The sequence below is a fragment of the Apteryx mantelli genome, chromosome 14 (genome assembly GCF_036417845.1).
Source record: "Apteryx mantelli isolate bAptMan1 chromosome 14, bAptMan1.hap1, whole genome shotgun sequence".
Taxonomy (NCBI): Eukaryota; Metazoa; Chordata; class Aves; order Apterygiformes; family Apterygidae; genus Apteryx; species Apteryx mantelli.
The window spans coordinates 19841625-19862875 of NC_089991.1; the positions used below are offsets into that span (position 1 = coordinate 19841625).

At 35.6% G+C, this 21251-nt stretch overlaps 1 protein-coding gene across 1 annotated transcript in view; it reads left to right on the forward strand.

The window, feature by feature from the left end:
- RANBP17 (RAN binding protein 17) overlaps positions 1-21251 on the forward strand; it is a 170292-nt gene that overhangs the window by 23131 nt on the left and 125910 nt on the right. The window contains exons 12-14 of the mRNA XM_067305085.1: positions 224-417; positions 5069-5174; positions 6696-6831. Coding sequence (XP_067161186.1) covers positions 224-417; positions 5069-5174; positions 6696-6831 — 436 coding nt within the window. The remainder of the gene's footprint in view (positions 1-223; positions 418-5068; positions 5175-6695; positions 6832-21251) is intronic.

The following is a 21251-nucleotide window of genomic DNA, read 5'->3' on the forward strand; positions in this document are numbered from 1 at the left end:
TTAAACTATAAGTTATAAAGAAGGCATGAATAGAATATTTTTGTGTTTGTGTGGGCATGTATGTAAATAAAATGAGAGCTTATGTCTATCTGCTATATGCACCAATTGCTAAGGCCTTTATAGTCAGCAGTTCAGTGATAGTGGTGCTAGATTTGGGGGGGAAAGCGGAGAATCAGCTTGCAAAGAATAGTGGCTAAGTGGTTACTTTTTATCTGTATTCCAGAGATGGCTTGGAAGATCCACTGGATGATACAACTACAGTTTTTCAACAGCTGGAGCAACTGTGCACAGTTAGCAGGTGTGAATATGAAAAGACCTGTGCACTTCTTGTACAGTTGTTTGACCAAAATGCACAAAACTACCAAAAACTATTACATTCTTCTGTTAGGAATCCATTAGAAATCACAGTCCAGGAAGGTTAGTATTTAATTTAATCTTTAGACTATGTTTTATGTGCCAATAAACATGTACTTGCTTTTGAAGGAGTGGTCATCTTATAGCAGCTGTTTATAGAACTTTTCTGGAACTAGGAATTCATGTTCCAAGTCACCTTGCACCACACTTTCACCAGTTGTCTATATGTTAAATATATACATTGGCGGTTGATGTGTGTGTTTTAACATCTTGTTCTATTTTTAGAATATAGGCGCTGACATATTTATGCAACTTAAGAGAGTGGGAGCTGTAAAAGCTTGTAATTTCTAAAATCAACTTTTTAGTGTGTCAGGTTGAAACTTGAACATTTTTTGAAAATGAAGAGCTTAACTTCTGTTCTTTCTGCATTTATCTGTCTGCACAATGAATGTAATATTGAAAACCTTTACTTGATATAGTTCCGTTAAGATTAATTACCTAGTTTTCCAAACCTCATAAGACTATTAATTGTAGTTTAAGATGTAAAAATAACAAGTACTTTTACATATTTTATCATATACCTGTTTTGTTCATCTCTGTGTCTGACTTAAATTGTCTTTATAACTACTGGCTTTTTCCTAATATAGTTATCTTATGGCTGTTGCATCTTTACATGGATAAATGGTGTTGTTTTGAAAAGGTGAGGCAGGTTACTGTACAATACAGCTGTTTTTTTGCATGCTATTAAATGTTGGTGATTTATTTCGACATTCTTTTGACAATTTGAATTTGCTGATTTTCTTCTATGCAGGAGCCAATTTATCACTAATTTATATAATACCTGCTGCTCATCTTTTTCATTTATTCCACTTTCTCCCATACACCTGTCAACTTTTTGGGGAGAGAACTTCCACTGAATGACCTGATTTCATTTGACCAGCTGCAGTCTGAATTTGTACTGCGTTCTCCCATCCAAAGGGCCAAAGGGAAATAATCTTTCAGAGTCAGTGCTCTGGGGTTACTCTTTTGTGCATTAGAAAACATTTGATGCAGTTTAAATACTGTGTTTCTTTTCCACAAACTAAAATATTTGTGCTCATGGTGAACGATAACTGTTATATCCCCTAGTTGTACATACTTAAATTTAGATGTTTAATGGCTTTTAATGTTACAAAATAAGTTAATATAATATTAAGATCTCATTTTATTATACTATCTTGCTCTCTGTATCAATAGTGATGCGATCATGGTTTACTAAAACAATAATCCCCAAGAAATGGGTCATTAACAGTAGTTAATGATTACTTGTGATTTACGGTAATGACTAATTTCTTTGGGATTATTGCTGTTATAAACCATAATTACAGATTATTACAGCAATAATTATTTTGTAAGAGAAGAGGATGTAGTCTGCGTAAGTAGCTGCAAAAGCAGATGCACTGAAAATTTTAAATAGTGAAGGTATTAAAGCGGGGGAAAAGTAATAGCTATTTATTAGTATTATGCTAAAAAAAAGAGGGGTATCATCAGAAAAACATCCATTTTCTTAAATATGAGCTACTGCAATTTGTAAAAAGGAAGATAGATTTTTTTTTTATTAATTTAGAAAAGATTATTGATAAGGTGTTGATCAAAGTGGTGGCTGTGCTGCTTGAACCAGCTAGCACTACTTTACAGCTGCTTTTTGATACCATCTTCAAATAGCTTTTTTAGAAGCTGTTAAATCTGAGTTTATTTGAGCAATGACTGTTCTCTTAAATACTTCAGCTCCTCAGTGTTTTGCTAGTGATGGCGCTGATCTCTCAATATCTTAAATTTACTGCTGTTTGTACTGTAATTGTAGTGTGTCTGATGGGGTTCTGCTTGAAAGTTTTGTGCTTTTTGTGAAGAAGCGCAGGCCTGGTTACAAATAGGCAGAGATGCTAAGAGTTAGTACTGTCTTTCCAGATTAATGGTATTTGGAAATGGCACAGCAGCCGTATTTAAAGATACTGATCCCGTGAGGGTTTTTAGTTGGAAGTTCATCTTTATGAGCTTAAGAGCTGGGATCTTTTAATTTCATAGTCCCAGCACCCCAATACTTCAGAAGACCCTGTGCAGTCTCCAGGATATGCTTGTGGAACTGTGCACCAAAAATGAGGAGATCTGGTGTAGTGTGCTCTCCATGGAAAAGCATGAGTGGGACAAGGACAGTGCTTCCAAGCAAACCACTATATTTTTTTGTAGACTATGGGGAAAATTGCCTCCTTGCTTTTCTCAGCCAAGGAAAGGAGGCACACCCCTGTCATTCTCAAGAGTTTTAGTGAAAGAGGGAGATCTGGGGTTACTTAGAAGTAACAGAGTGAGGAAAGAGTATATAGAAATGCATTTGTGTGATTCATTTTTAGGTAGATGTCTGCCAGGCATTCAAGGATGTAGAACTCTGAGTCATTTGGGATTCTTTTGGTCAGACAATGTTAATTTATTGAAGTTTCATAGAAAGGAATAGATTTTTTTTTTTTCCAGATAGCCATATTTTTGAAATCTTCCTCATAAGTCTTGTCTCATAAGTCAATGCTTGTTACCTGTCACTAAATCTTTTTTGTTACTGATCTCAGATTGTATTACATATTTCTGTGGTAAATTTTTAATATAAAATTGAGATTTAAGATAAACCTGAATGCTTTCCTATACTTGTGTTGAAATCATCTGCATGTTATTCCATGTTTTGCATTATCTTTTAGGGTATATTTGATCATATATTTGATTCTTATGTGATTTTTCTTTCCTACAGGGCTTAGATGCATAGAATACACTAAGCTATACGCCTCTAACTGAAGTAGAATTACTTCTGGTGTGTAGTTGTGTGTTAAACCAGGTTCAGGCCATAAGGATACTGAGACACCTCAGAGTAATTAAAGGTTCCCATCTGAAGGAGCTTAGGAAGTACAACATTCATTGCTATCTCTATTCTGAGTTTTTGAAAACATAACAATGCAAAACATGAAGAAGTTTTAGTGAAGTTTAATATTATGTGAATGAAGAGTAGTTTATGAGAGAATGTGAAACAAACATGAAGTAAAGCCTAGAAGGTTGCCTAGAAGGAACTGCAGTGCATATAGCAGTCCCAGTATGTATCCAGAAATATCATACAACATCTTTTTTTTTTTTAAAGTAGCAGTGTGACCTCATTTGTTTATCCATAGGTTTTTCTTTGTATTAAACTTGAAAGTGTATTCCGGACACATTTTATTCATCGGGGTATTGTCTTCACTTACATAAGTTATGTTGTCCTCACTTGGTAAAATCATCATAATGAAGGCAGGGTCTCTTCCGGCTTGTGTAAATCTCAAGCTTACTGGGAACCTTGTACATACCTTGATTTAATTTACCTGGAAACTGTTCCAATATATTTGTCTTCACTGTGGTGTTATTTTCAGGCAATTCATTTGAATGTGTAACAAAATAGTTTTGCTAAATGAAGACACAATCAAAGAGCAGCTTTACTCTTCTACAGTCTCAGTGCATTTAAGTTGAGAAACAACTTTTAGGGGCAACTGAAAGGTTTAACAGGTCTATTATGTTACTTTACCATTCAGGTCTTAGTTTTGATTCCACTTTAGGGAAAAATACTGCATTCTTGCCAAAAGAGGATACCACTAGTTGCTGGGTTCACAGCTTTAAAACAGACAAACAAGGAAGAACCCCGAAGCAAGAATCTGCATGGCTTGAGTAGGTTTCAGTAGGTCAAAGATTAAAGATCTTGTACCTTAATGTAGCAAAGAGTTTAAAATAATCCATATTTCTGCAATGTGGCACTAGGTTTCCAGCAGATGTAGGCAAAAATAATTCTCCTGAGGTCATCGCTTCTAAACGTAAGAGTGTTCCATATTTATGAAACTGGAGTTCACTATTTGCATAGTTAGTGTATTTTGTGTAGACTTTGCAAACTCAGGGAGTTACTTAAGGAATGTCAGCTGAGCAGATATTGTAATTGTTACGTTGTACTTACAGACCTTTTAAGGACCTCCCTTTGCCAGTGGATCCTTTAGGTGCTGTAGTAGAAACAGTGACAACTAGATAACCAGCGAGATTAGAGAAAAGGTCCAGCATAGCTTGAAATGGATGAGCTGTGTCTTTCAGACTTTGTTAGAAAACAGTCCACAGAGGTTTAAACCTATCTGGTGGTGCACAAACCCTTTTCTTGAAGAAGATGCTTGTCTCTTAAAACGTACGAATTTTGTCTTATGTGCAAATATTTTAACTTTCAAAATTACAGTATTGAGATATTAGTTTGATATTACAGAGAATTTTTTATTTGAAATAAAATGAAGAAACAAAGCAGGCTGTAAAGAGTCTCTACATTACTTCCTAATGCTATGATAGGCAGGTGTAATTGTCCCATCTTTTGAAGTAATTTTTAGCAGGCAAGTGAGGATACTAGATCAATTGTACATCTAATCTTTATCAGGCTGAGCTTGCTAAGTTTGCATTTGAGGTTAATTTTTGTTTTATTTTTAAGCACATCCAGGTTAATAAGCTGTTCTAGCTCATCTGTCTATTCTGCTTAAAATTATTCTTTGGCTGGTTTGTGTGGGTATGTTTTAAATCAGTTAAGGGGAGAAACCTAACCATTCTCTTGACAGAATTCCACAGTCTGATACCTTGTAGAAGTGTATTGTGCTAGCATAATGGTTTATTGTCATTAATGGTTGTTTTTTCTTTCTAATATTAGGACGTCTGGCATGGCTTGTCTATTTTGTGGGTACTGTTGTGGGGGGACGATTAACATACACTAGTACTGATGAGCACGATGCCATGGATGGAGAATTATCCTGTCGGTAAGTAATGCTTGTTTTGAACTTTGTATTATGAGTTTAGGGGTTTTTTTAGTGATGTTTAGTATCAACAGATATCTTGAACTTGAATGTCTCAGTTTTCTCCAGTTCTTGGATGGAAGGTGCTCAAGGACTGTATTGACTTTCTATGGATTAAGACCATTCCACTGGCCTTGATCTCTCCTGTGTCATCACCTAGAGCGGAGTGGTGAGGGAGTCATTAAGGCTGTCATTACAAAATGATCATTTGGGGAAGGGGAGAGGATTGAAGGCAGAGATGTCTTTATCTATAACCCGTGTTGGAATATGCCAAGGTAGCTATTTATTTTCATTTGTACTTTATACTTGAATGTAAATGTTAATTTTATTAGTTGTGGGTTACTGATCATTTTTGGCACTACTTCCTTCATGTTAATCAGGAGTCTTGCGAGTGAAGAGTCCAGAGGAATTGCTGACCAACCATTGAAAATTTGAACAAAATTTTAGACTAGAGCTTGGAATAAAAAAGAAGACTCTAGTTTTAAAAATATGTGTGTTAGTGGTTCCTTTCTGCCAATTTTTGAGACAAGGAGGGGGCTAGGGATTATTGTGAATGACACCAGTTCCTTGTGGCAAACACCTTTTTCGTCTGTGACAACGGGCATGCGTCTTTGATGCACATGAAACAGGGCATACAACCTGGAATTGGATAACAAGCTTTACATTTTCTCCTCTGTTTCTTGCCTTCCTAATCTACCCTGGGGCTGTGTGGTGTTAGCAGTCTTCCACTATGTTTTTATTAAAAGTGAGAGGTTTTAATATACAGGCTTACAGATAAAGTAGCTGCTGACTTCTAATCCAGTTACTACATATTTCAGTATTCAGAAAAGGCGAGAATAAATTTTAAATTTGTTAGGAAATTAGGAGTTCAAGGAATCAATAGCAAAAGAAGTTGGAAAATGAAACAAAGGAATATTATTGTTTTTTAAAAAGACTAAATACTCTTTGCTGGTATAAGCTGAAGCTGTTTCTTTGAAATCAGAACAGGTTCAGGAGATATGTTCCAACTAAGGATTTAAACTAGAATCAAAATGTTTGTTCAGATGTCGATAGGGAGGAAGAAGTGGGAAGAAGTGAGACACAGCATTTACAAATTTATTTCTAAGTACAGTAATTGGAATTTTCAGGGAACTTGAACAGCTCTTATCTTGCATTTGTAGTTTGAGTCCTCTGCTTCTTAGTTTTCTTTCATCATGGAATTGGTGGTCTAAGAAAGAAAATATTTTACAAACTCACTGCAGTGTAAAATATGTATCTGAGAGAATTTCAAGTGACAAAGTAATTAGAAAAGCATTATGTTGATGTTTATGTTTGATAGTGGTCAATTAGCATAATTAGCATCTAAACAAAACAAAACCATTGCAAATACTTAGGCAAACAAAAGATGGCTGATGGATTCCTAAAGAAATTAGCTGTGACAACATCATTTAATTTGAGAGTTCTTCCTGAGAAAGTGGTTTTTTTTTTTCCTTTTTTGTCATTAAGAGTTTTTCAGCTGATATCTTTGATGGATGCCCAGTTACCACAGTCTAGTAATGAAAAAGTAGAACTGGCAATTCTGTGGTTCTTGGATCAGTTCCGTAAAACATATGTGGGGGACCAGCTTCAGCGCACCTCAAAGGTAAATATTTGCTGTAAAGTATGAAATTAAAATAGAAAAGCCTGTTTAGAAAATGACTTACTAATATATCTTATGTATATAAGCTGTTGAGCTTAGCTTGTGGCTGACTAAACAGATAGATATCTGACTTATAAATATATTGTACATCTGAGAAAATTTGCTATGACGTGTATTTTGAGTTTTGGCATGGAAAGAGTTAATATTTTAACTGCTATGTTCATTAAACAGTTTTAGGTTACTTTGCATTTCAATTTTTTATTTCAAACATTTAGCTGGGTTCTGCTATATTGTGTTATATTTCACAGCTGGGTACACAAGATTTATTCTTTTAATAGTTCTGTTCTTTTGACAGTTACTCATTTATGTGGTTTCCACTGTATTTCTCACATTACTTGGCTTTTCTGCATTTTAAATAGGGAAGAGGGAAAAGGAAGATGCATTTTTGAAGACGCAGCAGTTAATTCACCTTAACTGTAGGGGACAGTCATAGTATAGATGTTATAAAGAGAATGTCAGTAAGATGAGATCAATTGATCTTGAGAAAGACTGAAAGAATTCTGTAGGAGCCCCAAGCAAATCTTTAGCAAGAATTGTGACAGTGACTGAGATTTGGGGGTTGCTTCTGTGGTACTCTGTCCATGCTTTCTGGTGAATGGTCCCGATCTCAAGAATTCTTTTATCCCTTCAGGTCTGAACTGTACTTTAACTTTATTGAATGCTTCCTCACTTAATATTAAAAATAAAGTTTTACACTATACTGAATTACTTTTTCATGAAAGAAAACAATGTGTTCTTTCCAGTTGTCAAAGCTGATTTGTTACTTTTAAATATGGTGCACTGCTCTAATATTAAGTAACAGAAGGTAAAGAGTAAAAATCTTCTCCTGGTATTTTCAGTAGCAAAACTCCTCGATTACAACTTTCTGGCAGTTCAAAGGCAACATGGCTGCACAGTAGTTGTTACTCTGATCTGTAATTCCCAGAAGACTTTGTCTTTCTGTGAGATTTTCACCAGTTTTGGAGGGGGGGGGGGAGTGATTTTACCTTTTTATGCTCTGACTGACTGGGCTGGAACTGCACGGAGAAGCCCTGTAGTGTACAGCATACTGCAACAGATGGCTGTAGGAGGTCGTATAGCCCAGCTTACGGTGCCTGTCATTAGGGAAGGTTGGAAGAAGCATTTGTGTGTGGGTGAAGTGGTGTGCAAAAGCAGTAGTGCATTATTTATACTTAATCACCTAGAGCTCCCTTGTCAATAGAAAAAAGAAAAAAAAAGCAGAACTTGAGTTTTTGCTAGCCACACTAGAGTTCAATACATGTAAATTTATCTGGCTCAGCAATGTGTTTTGAATAAGCTTAAGACTGCCTCCACAATTGCATTGTATGTGGAAGATTAAATGGTTAATTATTGAGTAAAATGCTGGCAAATGTTTCCATTTCTTTTTTTGAAAAGAAAGTGCAACTTTTTTACTTACAGGAAATAGGAGGAAACTATAGGATAAATTCAAGAAAATTTGTTTTTTTCCAGATAAGTGTACATGAATCAGACTGGTAAGGTATCGTATCCTGTATTCTGTCTTTTGTTATGACATATGTCCTATATGTGACCAGACTTGGGAAAACTGTTGTGGAAATTTTGCAAGGCTTTATTGGTATGTAACAGTACTAGGGGCATTTCCAAATTTTAGCCACAGTCTAGCAAGAACTGATAGTCCATAGTCGATTGCAAATACATTTTAATATTGTGCTTTTTTTTATGGTTTGATTAAAATGCCTACCAAAATAATTTGGTTTGCAATCAAATTATATTTCCTTTTTCCTTTTTTTTGTTGTTTTTTGTTTTAGTAGCTCTGATACGACAGCCTTTCATTTACATTAATAGAATCCTGTGGATCGTATCACATTACATCTGTGTCAAAAGCTGGCAAAGAGTGAGAATTCTTTGGGTTTCTCTTAGATCTTCCCGTTACAGACAGTATATCTTAATGTACGTAGGGACCAGTCCTTAATATGCCTGCTGGTAATACAAATCTAGAAATCGTATGCCTTTGGCAGGTATTTTACCTGAGCTTGTAACAAAAGCTCGGCGTAAAGGCTTCTGGGCTCCCAGTTGTTTTACAGTTTTTATTAAAAAACAAACAAACAGAAACAAAAATGAGTGAGGTTTGTATACATTTTACAGTTAAGAGAAAAACAGAAGGCAGCACTTGTATGATTCTTCTTCTGTTTAATCCTGCTGTAGCAGTAAGTGTAGCAGCAGATGGCATTCTACCCTCACAGTTGTAAATCCTACGATGCTGTGTGTTGCTGGCAGGTATCTACAAATACGCAATAAAAAGGCTCACACTTGGAAACAGAAAAAACAGACATATATCAAATGACTATGTTAATACACATTTATATAAATAATCAGGAGTGCTCACGTTGTTTTATTTACAAAATGGATAATGGAAATTCTGCATGCTTCAGCCATATTGAAATCATTTTTAGGAGTATTGTTCCATTTGATCATGTGTTTCCAAACAGTAAAACAGACAATGGTTAGAGAGGGCTGAATAGTCTAATGTAATTGTAGAATAAATCTTGTATATAGATATAGAAATTTTGTTTGTTAATTAACTCGTATTCTTAAATACGTGCATATTTTAACAGCAAACTCATTATAGAAGGAAAATCAACTAGGTAAATGAATGCATTCTTATTAAACAGTCCGCTGGGGTTTGCTTTCTAAGGAAAAATAGAAAAACCTTGGCGATCTCTTCCATGATACTGTAATACACTTGTAGTACCACAATATTTCCAATACAAAAATAATACACCAATTATACTGTTTTTTTTAATAAGATAGACCTGTGCATGAGCATATATATTTCTATTTGAAACTGAACTGGATTCTCTGGTGTTGTACAGCATTATTGATATCTGTTTGTCTGTCAGTCAATATATATTTTGTTCCAACACTGATATAACATCCTTCATAGAGTGATCTTTTTGTGGCATATTGCTGACATAGATGCAAGTAGAATAGGAGAAAATAAGGTGTCTGGAAAAGCACTGTGCTGTGTTTAACTGTAATTGTAGTTTCCTAGTAGAATAACAGTAGCTCTAACATTACTCCAGTGGTGTTTTTTGAATCATGTGTGCCACTGTTAGCCACTACTGTAAGCAGTGTAATATTGCACTGAAATCTGGTTCCTGACATCAAACATCTGTTATTTATTAGAGAACATATGCTTTATTATTTTGAAGGACTCCTTTCCTTTGCAATATTCTTAAATAACTGTACAATTGTTCATATGTTAAGTTTGCAAATGACACTAAGCTGGGCGGAAATATAATCACAGTGGACAGGATTGGAATTCAGAAAGATCTCAATAAGCTGGAGAAATAGCCTGAAAGTTGAAAATGCTGGCAAAACACTATGCTTAGGAAGGAAAATTCAGACTCACAAATGCAGATGGGAAATCTCTGACTAGGCAGCATTCTTTCAGAGAATGCTATAGAGATTAGTGGATCACAAGCAGAATAACTCAATGGTGTTTGTTGGTCTTGCACCCCCAAAAAAGGGCTAATGTCTTTCTGGATGTAACAGTAGGAATGTTATGTCAGGCACTGGAGGTTCTTATTCTGTTTGATTCTGATGGAGCTTCAGCTGGAATATGTAATAAAATAATAATTCTGGGCGCCACACCTTGGAGAGAAGTATAGACAAATGGGAGTGTTGGGCAACACAAATAAGATGTAGAAGATACTACTTTGGTTTAGTCTAGCAAAGGGAGTACTGGGGTAGGAAAAAAATCAAAGATGTAAAGGGCTGTTTTAGAGAAGCTAATAATCTGTCTTCCCCTTGGAGAACACTGAAAACAACTGGACATAATTAGCTTAATTTGGATCAAAGAAGACTTAGGAAAAGCTTTTTAACTATACCAATAAAGGGGCACTGGTGCAGGCGACCTAAGATGTTATGAGGTCTTTTGGTTTCGGTCTAGGTATACTTAATTAATTCTTCTTTAAAGTACAGAATAAACCAGAATTCCTTTTGGTCTACTTTCTAGTCTTATGTTTCTGTAATAAAGCTATTATGAATGGTCATGACTGTTTGCTATGGCTTAGCCAATGAAAAGCATGCTTAGAGGGGAAATAACTCTTCCTATTTGTACTGTGCGTTATGTTGATCAACCACTGCTGAGGATTTTTTCTGTTATTTCAGGATTTTATTTTAGCCTGACACATTTCAAGTAACTCTTCACTCCCTACATGAAAGGGAAAAGATTTTGTGGTAGGAAGAATGACAGAAATTACAGTATCTTTGAACATGGATAGGTGACAGAGAAGACTGCCTCCTTTTCCATCTCAAAAATGAGCTTGAGATTCTTTCCAAATGTAGATTTGATCTAAGAGGCTAGATTTATCCTAAATAGGCCTTTTGAGAGGTTTTCACTATATAGCCTTCAATTTAGAGAGATTATCTGTTGATATCTCTTCTAAATTGCATAACTTCCTGTGGCAAGTGCAAAAAATAAGTTGGGGGAGCTAAGAATGTATTTTAGCTTCCTTTCTAATGCAGTTTGGAACAGAAAGTAAATTGTCACTTGGTAACTAGCAGGTGCTTCATGAGTTAAATGCAAGGACTTACCTTGCTGTGGCCAGGAAACCAGAGCTTGAGGTCTGCCCCTTGAGGTTGCACCATATTTGCTAGCTGTGACATTGCAGTATGTATTTAACACAGGTATAAATATAGTTCAACCTTTTTGGTACTTGGGTCACTAATTCATGCAAAATAAGTATTCAAAGGCAAGACCTGTTATCAAGGATCTGTTCCTGCTTCCAAGCGCATTGGATTGGTCCTTGGAGAAGAAAGCAACAGGAGGGGCTCCTAACCTGACCTTGCGGAGAGTGCTTCAAACACCATCTGTTCCACACTCCATCTTTGGGTCTCTGGATCTCTCATTGGTAGTGTGAGGTTGCCATGAGTTAATCAAGCTATAATTTGTTGGATAGATTTTGCTGATGAATGTATGAAAGGAAATATAACTTAAATTACTAAAATTTACAAAGTTTGCTTAGAATTGCAACTGTAATTTGAAACAACTGTAATGGGTCTGCATAACTGGAAATCCTGCTAATGGGAATCGTGACTCTTAACAGCGTGCGCTGTTCAGTTTTTTCATGTCTTTACAGCTTATTAATAAGGTTATAAAAAGATGATTTGATTAAAGACTTTCCTTTAGAGTTTTCTTTACAGAGTTATTCTAGCAGTGTACTCTTGAAAAGAGTACCCATACAGATTTAGTTGTCAGTTCCTTTGCATCTTCAGTTTTGGGGAGAGTGGTTTTAGTTGGTAACCAAAGTATTTTGTGGTTGAAAATAGAACTATTTGGTAGACTATTTCAGTGGCTTTACACGTGAGAAAGAAATTACATTAGAAATGTTCAGGTGTTAATAGAGTTTACAGTTAGCATATAGAACTGCCCATCATGTCGGTTTTACACTCCATTTTTTGTTTGCGTTCGATCGTAGACGTAAGGCTTCGTCTTCCTTCATTTCGCGCCTGTCATGTTTGCTTTGTACAGCGTGTGGCGCTATTTAACTGCAGTTCTCCCTCGGCTTCGAACTGCTGTTCCTGAAACAGAGAGGTCAGAACTGGCACCTGTTCCCATGTCAGATGAGGACAGCACGGTGAAAGCAACTTAGTCCTAGCAAGGGTTTCAGACGGAGCTGTGGGTCTTTAACAGAACCCTGTTACAGGTTACTTCTGTAGTTCTCAGCTTTTATAAGTAGAGCAATTTTGAGAAGATCCCACCTGTAATCTTAATCAAAGTAGTTATGCTTGCAAGCTTTGGGGGGTTCTTTTTTAGGAAAATAAATTAATTTATTGGTATTTATCTAATAGTTTAAAATTTCAGAATTAAAATGCATTTAGGTAAACTCTTTTGCTCCACCATGGAGCAGTTTGCAGTTCCCTGGTTTGCTCTTTCCAATCAAACAGGAGCCCTAATGTGTTTTGCACAGTCTGGAGGTCATTTTAATCTGTAGCAGATGGCAGTAGTTTGAGAGATGCATCCAGAAGCGAAGTTTGCTGGCCACAGTGTACTGCAGCAAGCCATACTTCGGCATTGCTCCACAGCCAGGGTAGAAGAGTAAGAGCTCTAATTCTGACTCTTTCCTTTCTGGGAAACAACCCCATGTCCAGATGGGGAGACAAACGTGTTTTCTTCTGTAGGTGCATCATTTGAGCAATCTGGGGAATGAGGTCTGTCTTTCACTTCGGGTAGGTCGGAGTTAAGAAGGAAGTAGAAGTAGAGATTAATGCTTCATAAGGAGCCTTTACAAATACCAGTTGGAGCATGGTTGTAAAGTAGGGGGTGGGGGAGAGGAAGCAAACAGGATTTTTTTTACTGTACTCTGTACACATTTGATTTGCTTGTCTGGTCAACATATAGAAGTCACTGCGTTAACATTTATGACTGCATTTGTACATATTTTTAAAACTTCTGAATTGTAGAATTGACAAAGAGGGAGATCTGCGTTATGATAAAAAAAAAAAATCTGAAAGATTTAGAATTTAGACTTCTGTGTATTTAGAGGGAAGGAAAAAAACATCATTCCCTTGCTATATGTTATTTGCAGTAGCTACAAGCAAAAACCGAGTGTAGCCAGGAGTTATCTGAACACTGAACTTACAAGCAGGTTTATTTTCTAATGTATGCCATCAGTGTTCTGTTGACTTAGGTTATTTTGAAATTTCTTCAATATATATACATTTCTGTGATTATCTTGCCTGTATGCACCATAGCATGAACTAGCAAAAAAGAAAAATAAGTTTTACCGAACTTGACTACTTTCACTCTTATCCTGTACATGTTAAGACCCAGAGGTCTGCAGCAGTCCCATTGACTTTAGTGGGGATCTCTGCAAGTAAAGGTGTTGGTGTGTGTCTCGCAGAGATTCTGGGTCCTAGTGTCTTCATGATTAATGGTGTCTTAACCCCTATGAATGATTATCCTTTTCTGAGCTGTAAAATATATATACTGTTTTATTTCATTACAGTGAGGTGAAGATCACAACACTGACAGGTGGTAGAAATTAGCAGGCAGTTTTGAAATTGTTCTGTGCACTAGAAATTAGATCTCATTTTAATTCAGCTTTTCCAAACTAGTAAATGAGGTTAATGCCATACATATTCAGCTGATATGGATGAAGAAATTGATATAAAGTAGATCAACATAGCTACAGGGCTACTTTAATTTATAGGTAAAGAGGCAGTGATAAATGAAAGTAATGTAGTAGTGGTCACTAAACTCCTCAGCCATCAGGGATTCAATAGTGTTAGCTGCTCATTAATGGCATTGTTGGGGTACATCAAATAGAAATTTGAAAAGAAATAGCCAACTAACCCTTAATTATCAAAACATAGAAAATACTAATTATGCCTTAATTAGCTTTTCTTTTAATGTACTGAAATTGTTACTTTTTGTGTAGCACAAATGGATAGTTATATCAACAATAAATAGGTTGTTTTAATAACTTTCTTTTACCTCTGGGAAAACCACACTCCAATTTTTAATATGCAATAATGCTTCTCTCTAGCCTGTAGGAGATGAAAATTATTAAGTAGCTTTATTTTTTGAAGATTTTACAGCAGCTTTGGGAAGAATTATTTCACCATGCATCAATTATTTTTAATTGAACTGAATATTTTTCAGATTGCATGAAATGCCTCTCATTTAAGTTTAACATTTAGAGTTTGTTAAGGAAGCATCATAATGAGAATTGGGTACGACTTATTTCTATGGCATATATGGTAGAAAGAGTAAAGAATGGTTGTTTCAGAAGAAAAATACCATTACTGATATTTTTGTTGTACTTTTTTACATAGATAAAACTTAAAATGACTTTACCATCAATGATTGACTGTACTTTACAAATACAGATAATACAATTGATAAAGTACCAGGTCCTCCTATGTCAGGGCCATAGGAAATAAAGTTACGAATTAAGTAGTCAGAAGGTTGTTTGTAAATAATTTCCAGTTGGGAATAACGTGGAGGAAATTATATTAAAAAGAGGGTTTTTTTACTTCCCTGGGCCAAATCTCCTTTTTACTCTGTTCCATAGCGGCAACATGTTCCTCCTCTAACATTGGATCCAATCTCCTTGGAGTTCATGTAGAAAAAGAAAGTGAGGTTTGACTTCAGTGGGGTTCAGATCCGGCTGGTACTGAGCAGAAGCTTCAGTAGCTGTTGCAAAATCTTTTTACCTTTTGCGACAGGATATAGCCTTCCCTCCATGCTTGTACGTGCAGGAAAAAAAAGTCACAAGCAGAACTGGGCTTGATTTATGAAACAAAACAGATACTTTTTTTCCAGATGAATGACGGGAGGGAAACACTGCATGGTGCAGGTCATAAATGCCTCCACATTCAGGTGATACCCCCTGTAGAATTAAACAGAGTGTGATTGCTAGTACAGTAATCAAAATATGTAGATGTCATGGTTGTGGGTGATCAAAGCATTGCAGGGTTTTTTTTCAAATCGGTAGAACTGATACAGACATCCAGTCTCATAAATCCTATCTGTGACTTTTTTTTTGTAAACCTTTTCTTCTAAACAGTTTTAGCTATAAAAATGAGCAAGGAAGATATTGCACTTATGTGCAGAACTTGCGTAGTTTCAACATACCAAACTACAAAGAGGTTTCAGAGGTTTACGTACACTCATCTTTCAATGTGATCAGTATGCTGGCGAAAGATAAGGTTGAAGTGGACAAATACAATTGTATTATTTGACAAATAATTTCTATCTGGTGATTTTAGTGATACCTTTAAGGAAAAATCTTATTTCCAAAGCTTTAAAGAGCAAAAATGACATGAGAACTTTCAATGTTTCTTCAGCTAAATATCTGTCTTCCTGCATGGAGACATCCCAGACTAATCAAATCTGCTCAGACATTTAAGTGTAGGATCTTTTTGCGCGTTTGGAATTGCTAGTTTGGCTTTCAGGAGCTCAGTGTTCACAATTTATCAGTTTCTTGGGCAAAAGGATTGGCAATGTGTTCTTTTATTTATAGTCATCAGGAAGAATGTTCCTTTGTATGAATGTGAATTACCCTGGTTGTGGCCTCTTTGAGGAGACTGATTTATCATTTTCTAATAAGTTGGAAGCTAGAGAAAATTAACTCAGGTGTATTAATTGGATTCAGGCAGATCTCCTTTCATGTTCTCTGTCATGATGCCTATCCTGCCATGAGCAGAAAGGACTTTCAACAAGTTTTCCTGAAATAATATGAACTTACTTAAATCTCCAAAGAAGGAACAAGCTAAGTTAATTGTGTCACTGTTTATATAAAACCTTACAGTTAGTTTGAATTTTGGCTTGTGGCTTGCACTGACAACCATCTTGCTTCACAAGAAAAATAATTGCATTTCCTTTGGAGAAATTTACTACTTTGACAGATTCTTGAACTACTTAGTGCAGAATTTTCTGCTTTTCTGTTTAAAAAAAATAAAATAAAATAAACTGAGCCAGAATCTGACACTTTTAATTCATGAGACTAATCAACCAGTCTTAGTGATAATGCCTTGGCAATCTTTAAATCATAACATATTGTGCCTATTCCTTAGCTGCTTTTAGAATCTTCTTTATTGAATTTCTCCATTATTTGGAAATTCTATACAGCTTTGCAGAAGAGTAAATTTTCTTCAGGAGACCCATCAGGACATAAACACAAACAGTAAGAACTTTGCAGAGTCATAAATGTTGATTTCCTCATCAGGTTGAGTTGTAAACTTTTCTTTTTTTCTTTTTTTTTCCTTTTTCTTTTCTTTTCTTTTTTAACATATGCTCAGTTCTGTCTCGCTTTACTTGGTGGTTATGTGTGGGACTCGCTAAGTTTTTCTTATTAGACTATACAATGTTTTCTGTGTTTTCTCGGGGTGTTTTTGGTTTGGTTTGTTTTTTGTTTTCCTAAATTCTACATTGTATTTTCCTAGTCTCCCTCCTTGTTGTGCAATGCTATTTGGTTTTTATTTATGCTATTTAGTTTTTATTATATCATTAAATCCTTACTTTAAGTGCAGTGTTTTTGCTGTTCAGTTACCTATGCCTTTATCTTGTTAACCTGCTAGCATTTGGCTCATGGCTCACAACTATAACCTGTATGAACATTTATATATTTATAATTATTATTTAATCACATATTTGCAATCAAAACATTTGTTTCAGTAAAATGCTGTTCTATTTTATTTTAGAACTTTATAAAACAAATCAGGCAATCTTAAAAATAAATAATTAGCATAGTTCAGTTCTGCAGTTGGCTGTAACTGAGCTTTATTTTGTAGCTGCTAATAAAGGCACATTATCATGTTCAGGCATTGCAATTATCATTGAAATGTGTATGTCCATTAACAGCAACATTAGGCTGAGGATATAATTACTGTCTAGAGCCAATATCTTTGTGAAGTTACATCTATGATGCTATTAAGCTATAAGCAATATTTGTAAACTAATATTTAAATGATTCAGAATTGATACCATCACTTGCGGACTTAAAACCTAATCCTACTAGCATTCAAATGATTGACTTCTTAAGTGTTTGGCAAATACATTACCAGGTTCTGAATGTGATTGTAATTTGTGACTTGAGAGAAACTTCTGGTTTTCTAATAACAAGTGCCTAGAACAAATTAAACTTACGGCAGGAGGAGGAAGAAGTTGTGGTAACAGCAAAATGGTGATAAAACAGTGGTACAGTTTGTCACAAAAGGCTGCAAATATGGTTTGTTGGAGTAGAGTTGTATTTCAGGCAATTCAGCTACCTGAAAAAAGATGTTTCATACTAAGAAAAGAGGAAGGAAAAGAAGACTTTCCTAATAATGTTACAAGCGTGTTTTAAAGAGGGATGGGAATGAGCCTGTTCATTGATTTACTTTGTTCGTTAATTGATATACTTACTTGGATTCTGGTTTGCATCCTGACAGAAAATTTCTGCTGTTTTTGCTGACAAAAGGATCTGAAACTCCCTGTAAACTTAGGTGGATGGTTCATTTGCAAAACTAGGCTAGGTTGCTTGTAAGGAATTCCCCGTATATGGAGGTGTTTGTATCCATAAAGTTAAAAAACAAAAACAAAACAAAACATAAAAAGCAACCAAACAGAAACTTTCCTGATTCTCCTTCTTAAATATTTTTGGTTTTATAAGCAAAATTTGCATGGCAGTAGCTAACTATAAGAATTGGAGAATTAAGCAAAATGCATGAATTAACTTTCTGCTCTGTGCTATTGGTATGTGATAGCCGTTAGTTTGCTTACCTGCCTCTGAAGCTGAGATTTAAGGAAGCTGGTGAGGGAATACATGTTAGACAGAATCCATCTGACAGCATTTGTCATCTTATTTTGAATGCAAGTGCATTTGAAGTATTTCTAGCATATAGGAACTGTCACACTTTTTAGTGGTTTTTATCTGATGTAGCCTAATATAATTCCTTTTTCTATTTTACAAAAGTAGTTTCAAATTTTACTTCTATGAACATGCACTTTCAGCTTACCTGTATTTTTTCTTTGCTGACTGGATTTGGACTTGTACACAATTGTAATGATCCAGCCTGTGTTTTCTCTCCATTTCACTGAATACTTTTCTTCATCTGATACTTCACCTCCAGCAGACTCTTTTCTGAGTAGCTTCTGCCTGCTGGACCTTTTCATGTGTGCTGTGTGTCCCATACCAATGGAGCAAGAAGGCGTCAATCAGTAGAGCAGACAGGGCATCTTGAAAAAAACAGACTACGCTGTGACTGACTCATCTAAAATCTATTTGTTTTGTTGCTGTATGTTGGCTTCATATCAGTGGTATTCTTTACACAGTTTAGAATGTAAAGATCAAAGTATCTGTAATGGTTAAGCAAAGCATCCTTGTTATTAAGTAGCTTAATGAATTAATTTCCCAAACCTTGCAGTAAATAAATTAACCAGCAGAGTTAAGAGTGGAATGAATCATCCTTTAATATTAGACTACAGGAATTTTTATCACCCAAGTTAAACTTAATTATGAAATTGCTTATTGCATGCTTGTGTAATTCAGAGAGGAAAGAATGCAGAATAACATATCAGAAATATATCTGTCAAAAAAACCCCCTAAACCAAAACAATAAAATCATAGGAGATTAGATTACTCTTGTTGATACTGGTGAATTATAGTTCATTTAGTTTAGATACTTTGTTTCTAATCTGCACTGGTCAGCAATGCTAAAAGGTTTTTTGGATTTGTTTTGGTTTTTAGCTGAGCAGCTGTTTAGGATCTGTTTAAGATTAGCTAAGAATTTAATTTAGTTACCAGTGGACAATATTTTGGGGAGAACAAAGTATACTACTAAAACCATCAGTAATTTGCATTCCTCTAGAACAATATTGTAATTTTATTTTTACATGGTAAATATGTATTTGTATAGCAGTGTTCTTAATTTTAAAGGTTAGGGTGGTGGAGGGGGTTATTTTATACCCAAGTAACAATCTAGCTTTATGCACTGTCATTCTGTATTCTTGAATGTGAAAAAAACATGACAACAGAGGAGATAAAGTATAAAACTTCATTCTTTGACTTCAAGGTCATTAATTTTTGACCCTACAAAAAATGCAGTTTCTGACCCGTGTTAAGCATTGCACATGAACTGTCAGTCTCTAGAAATATTTTCTGCTCATTTTGTTAGGCACAAGTTCTAGTATAATGCAGAATTGCTAAGAACATTCTATCTCCCCCCTCTCCTCTCTCATATCACCACTCTGTTTTTCTTCTTAAACAGCATTATATTGCTTACATTCCTACTGTCATGGTTTATTCATATATTTTATTCATGCTTTTTAGACTTATTTACAAGTATTTGTATTGAAAGACAAATGCTAACCTGATCCTTTAAAAACAAGGAAGAAAGACAAGTATTGCGGAGAAGCATGTACAGGAAACTTTGCCTCTTTTCATCAAGCTGTTGTCACCTAACCATGCAGTCTAACCGGCAATACATCCCATCTAGTGGAGAAGTGGTGAAGTCAGTGGAGCTGAACTGTTTCCTGCAGAGCATCAGCAGGCAAATCCAGGTTATAGTATAAGAAACCCTTTGGGGGTTTGAGAAATAAATGAGGCTTCAGCTACTTCCTCTATCTTGCAGTTCCTTTGATCTGGAAACTTTCCAGGTTGCTGAAGTCATCAGATTTCTGAATCAAGTTTTTTATTTGGTCTGCCCTTGGCTTCACATACCGTATGTAAATATAAATGGCCTGACATGCTGTGCGCTATTAGCGTAGTAAGGAAAAGACCCATAGCATTGTAAAATGCTTCATAGTGTATTAAGTGAAGGGCTCTCCTCTAAGACAGATGAGATGTTGTTACCTATGTCCCTCCTTTAGCATCTGTATGAAAATAACTTTAATGAGAAACATTTGCTCAGAAATCTCTGCAGAAACTGCATTTTGCTCATCCAAGGAAAGAGTTTCCAGCATTCACACCTCCTCCTGCCTTTGGGGCAATTCATGGCTCTTCCAAGCATTTTGCTAATACCTGCACTCTCCTTGCCCTATGCTTTCAGCAAATTATAGATATTCTGTAGTGAATTGAGAAGTTCTAGGCAAAACTGGATTTAGTGGAAGTTACTTGCAAAAAAAAAAAAAAAAGTTGAACCATAAGGTATTCCATGATGTGTCTGTTGTTCATTGGAGGGATTTTTCTGCCATATTCCATTAATGTAAATGTGGACAGTCCAATTTTTTTCTTTTACATTTATCATCTACCTAGGTTGTATATACTATTACTAAATCCAAATAAATCAAACTTCAGACATGATGAGGTTCAGAATTTACATTTATGTTACCAAATATTTCCAGCAGACATAGCTTTCTGATGACTGTCAGGTCAGCGATGTCCTTTCAGCCTTGAGGACATACTAGTAAACAGCTGAGAAAAGGTATTTGCTGGACATTGAATTGTTATTCAGGGCAGTCTTTCAGCTCTTTCAGTATCTCCCAGGATGCTGGAAATGGTTTTGTAGTGGTCTACACAGCTATAGTAGCTAGACAATCTTAAGCTTCTGCTAATTTTTGCTTTTGTTTCAAGTTAATTGAAGGGATCTAAGGACAATGAGGAAATAATAGAGTAGTGAGTTCCCAATAGAAATAGGAGGCAATAAATAAAATTGTTTGGTAGTCAGCGATCAGATGATCAGTGATTCTGTGCAGGGGAGTTGCCCTTTCTCTTAGTTGAGGTGGAAAGGCTCACTCTATAATGAGAGAACCTCTCTGACAGATTAATTTTTCTAATGTGTAATGTTGTCACTAGGTAAAGTGGACTCAGCAATCCATCTATTCCTGGATAAGATGCCAGTAGTGGAACGGGGTACCAGAATGCCATGAACACCTCATCAGGAATTTGACAGGT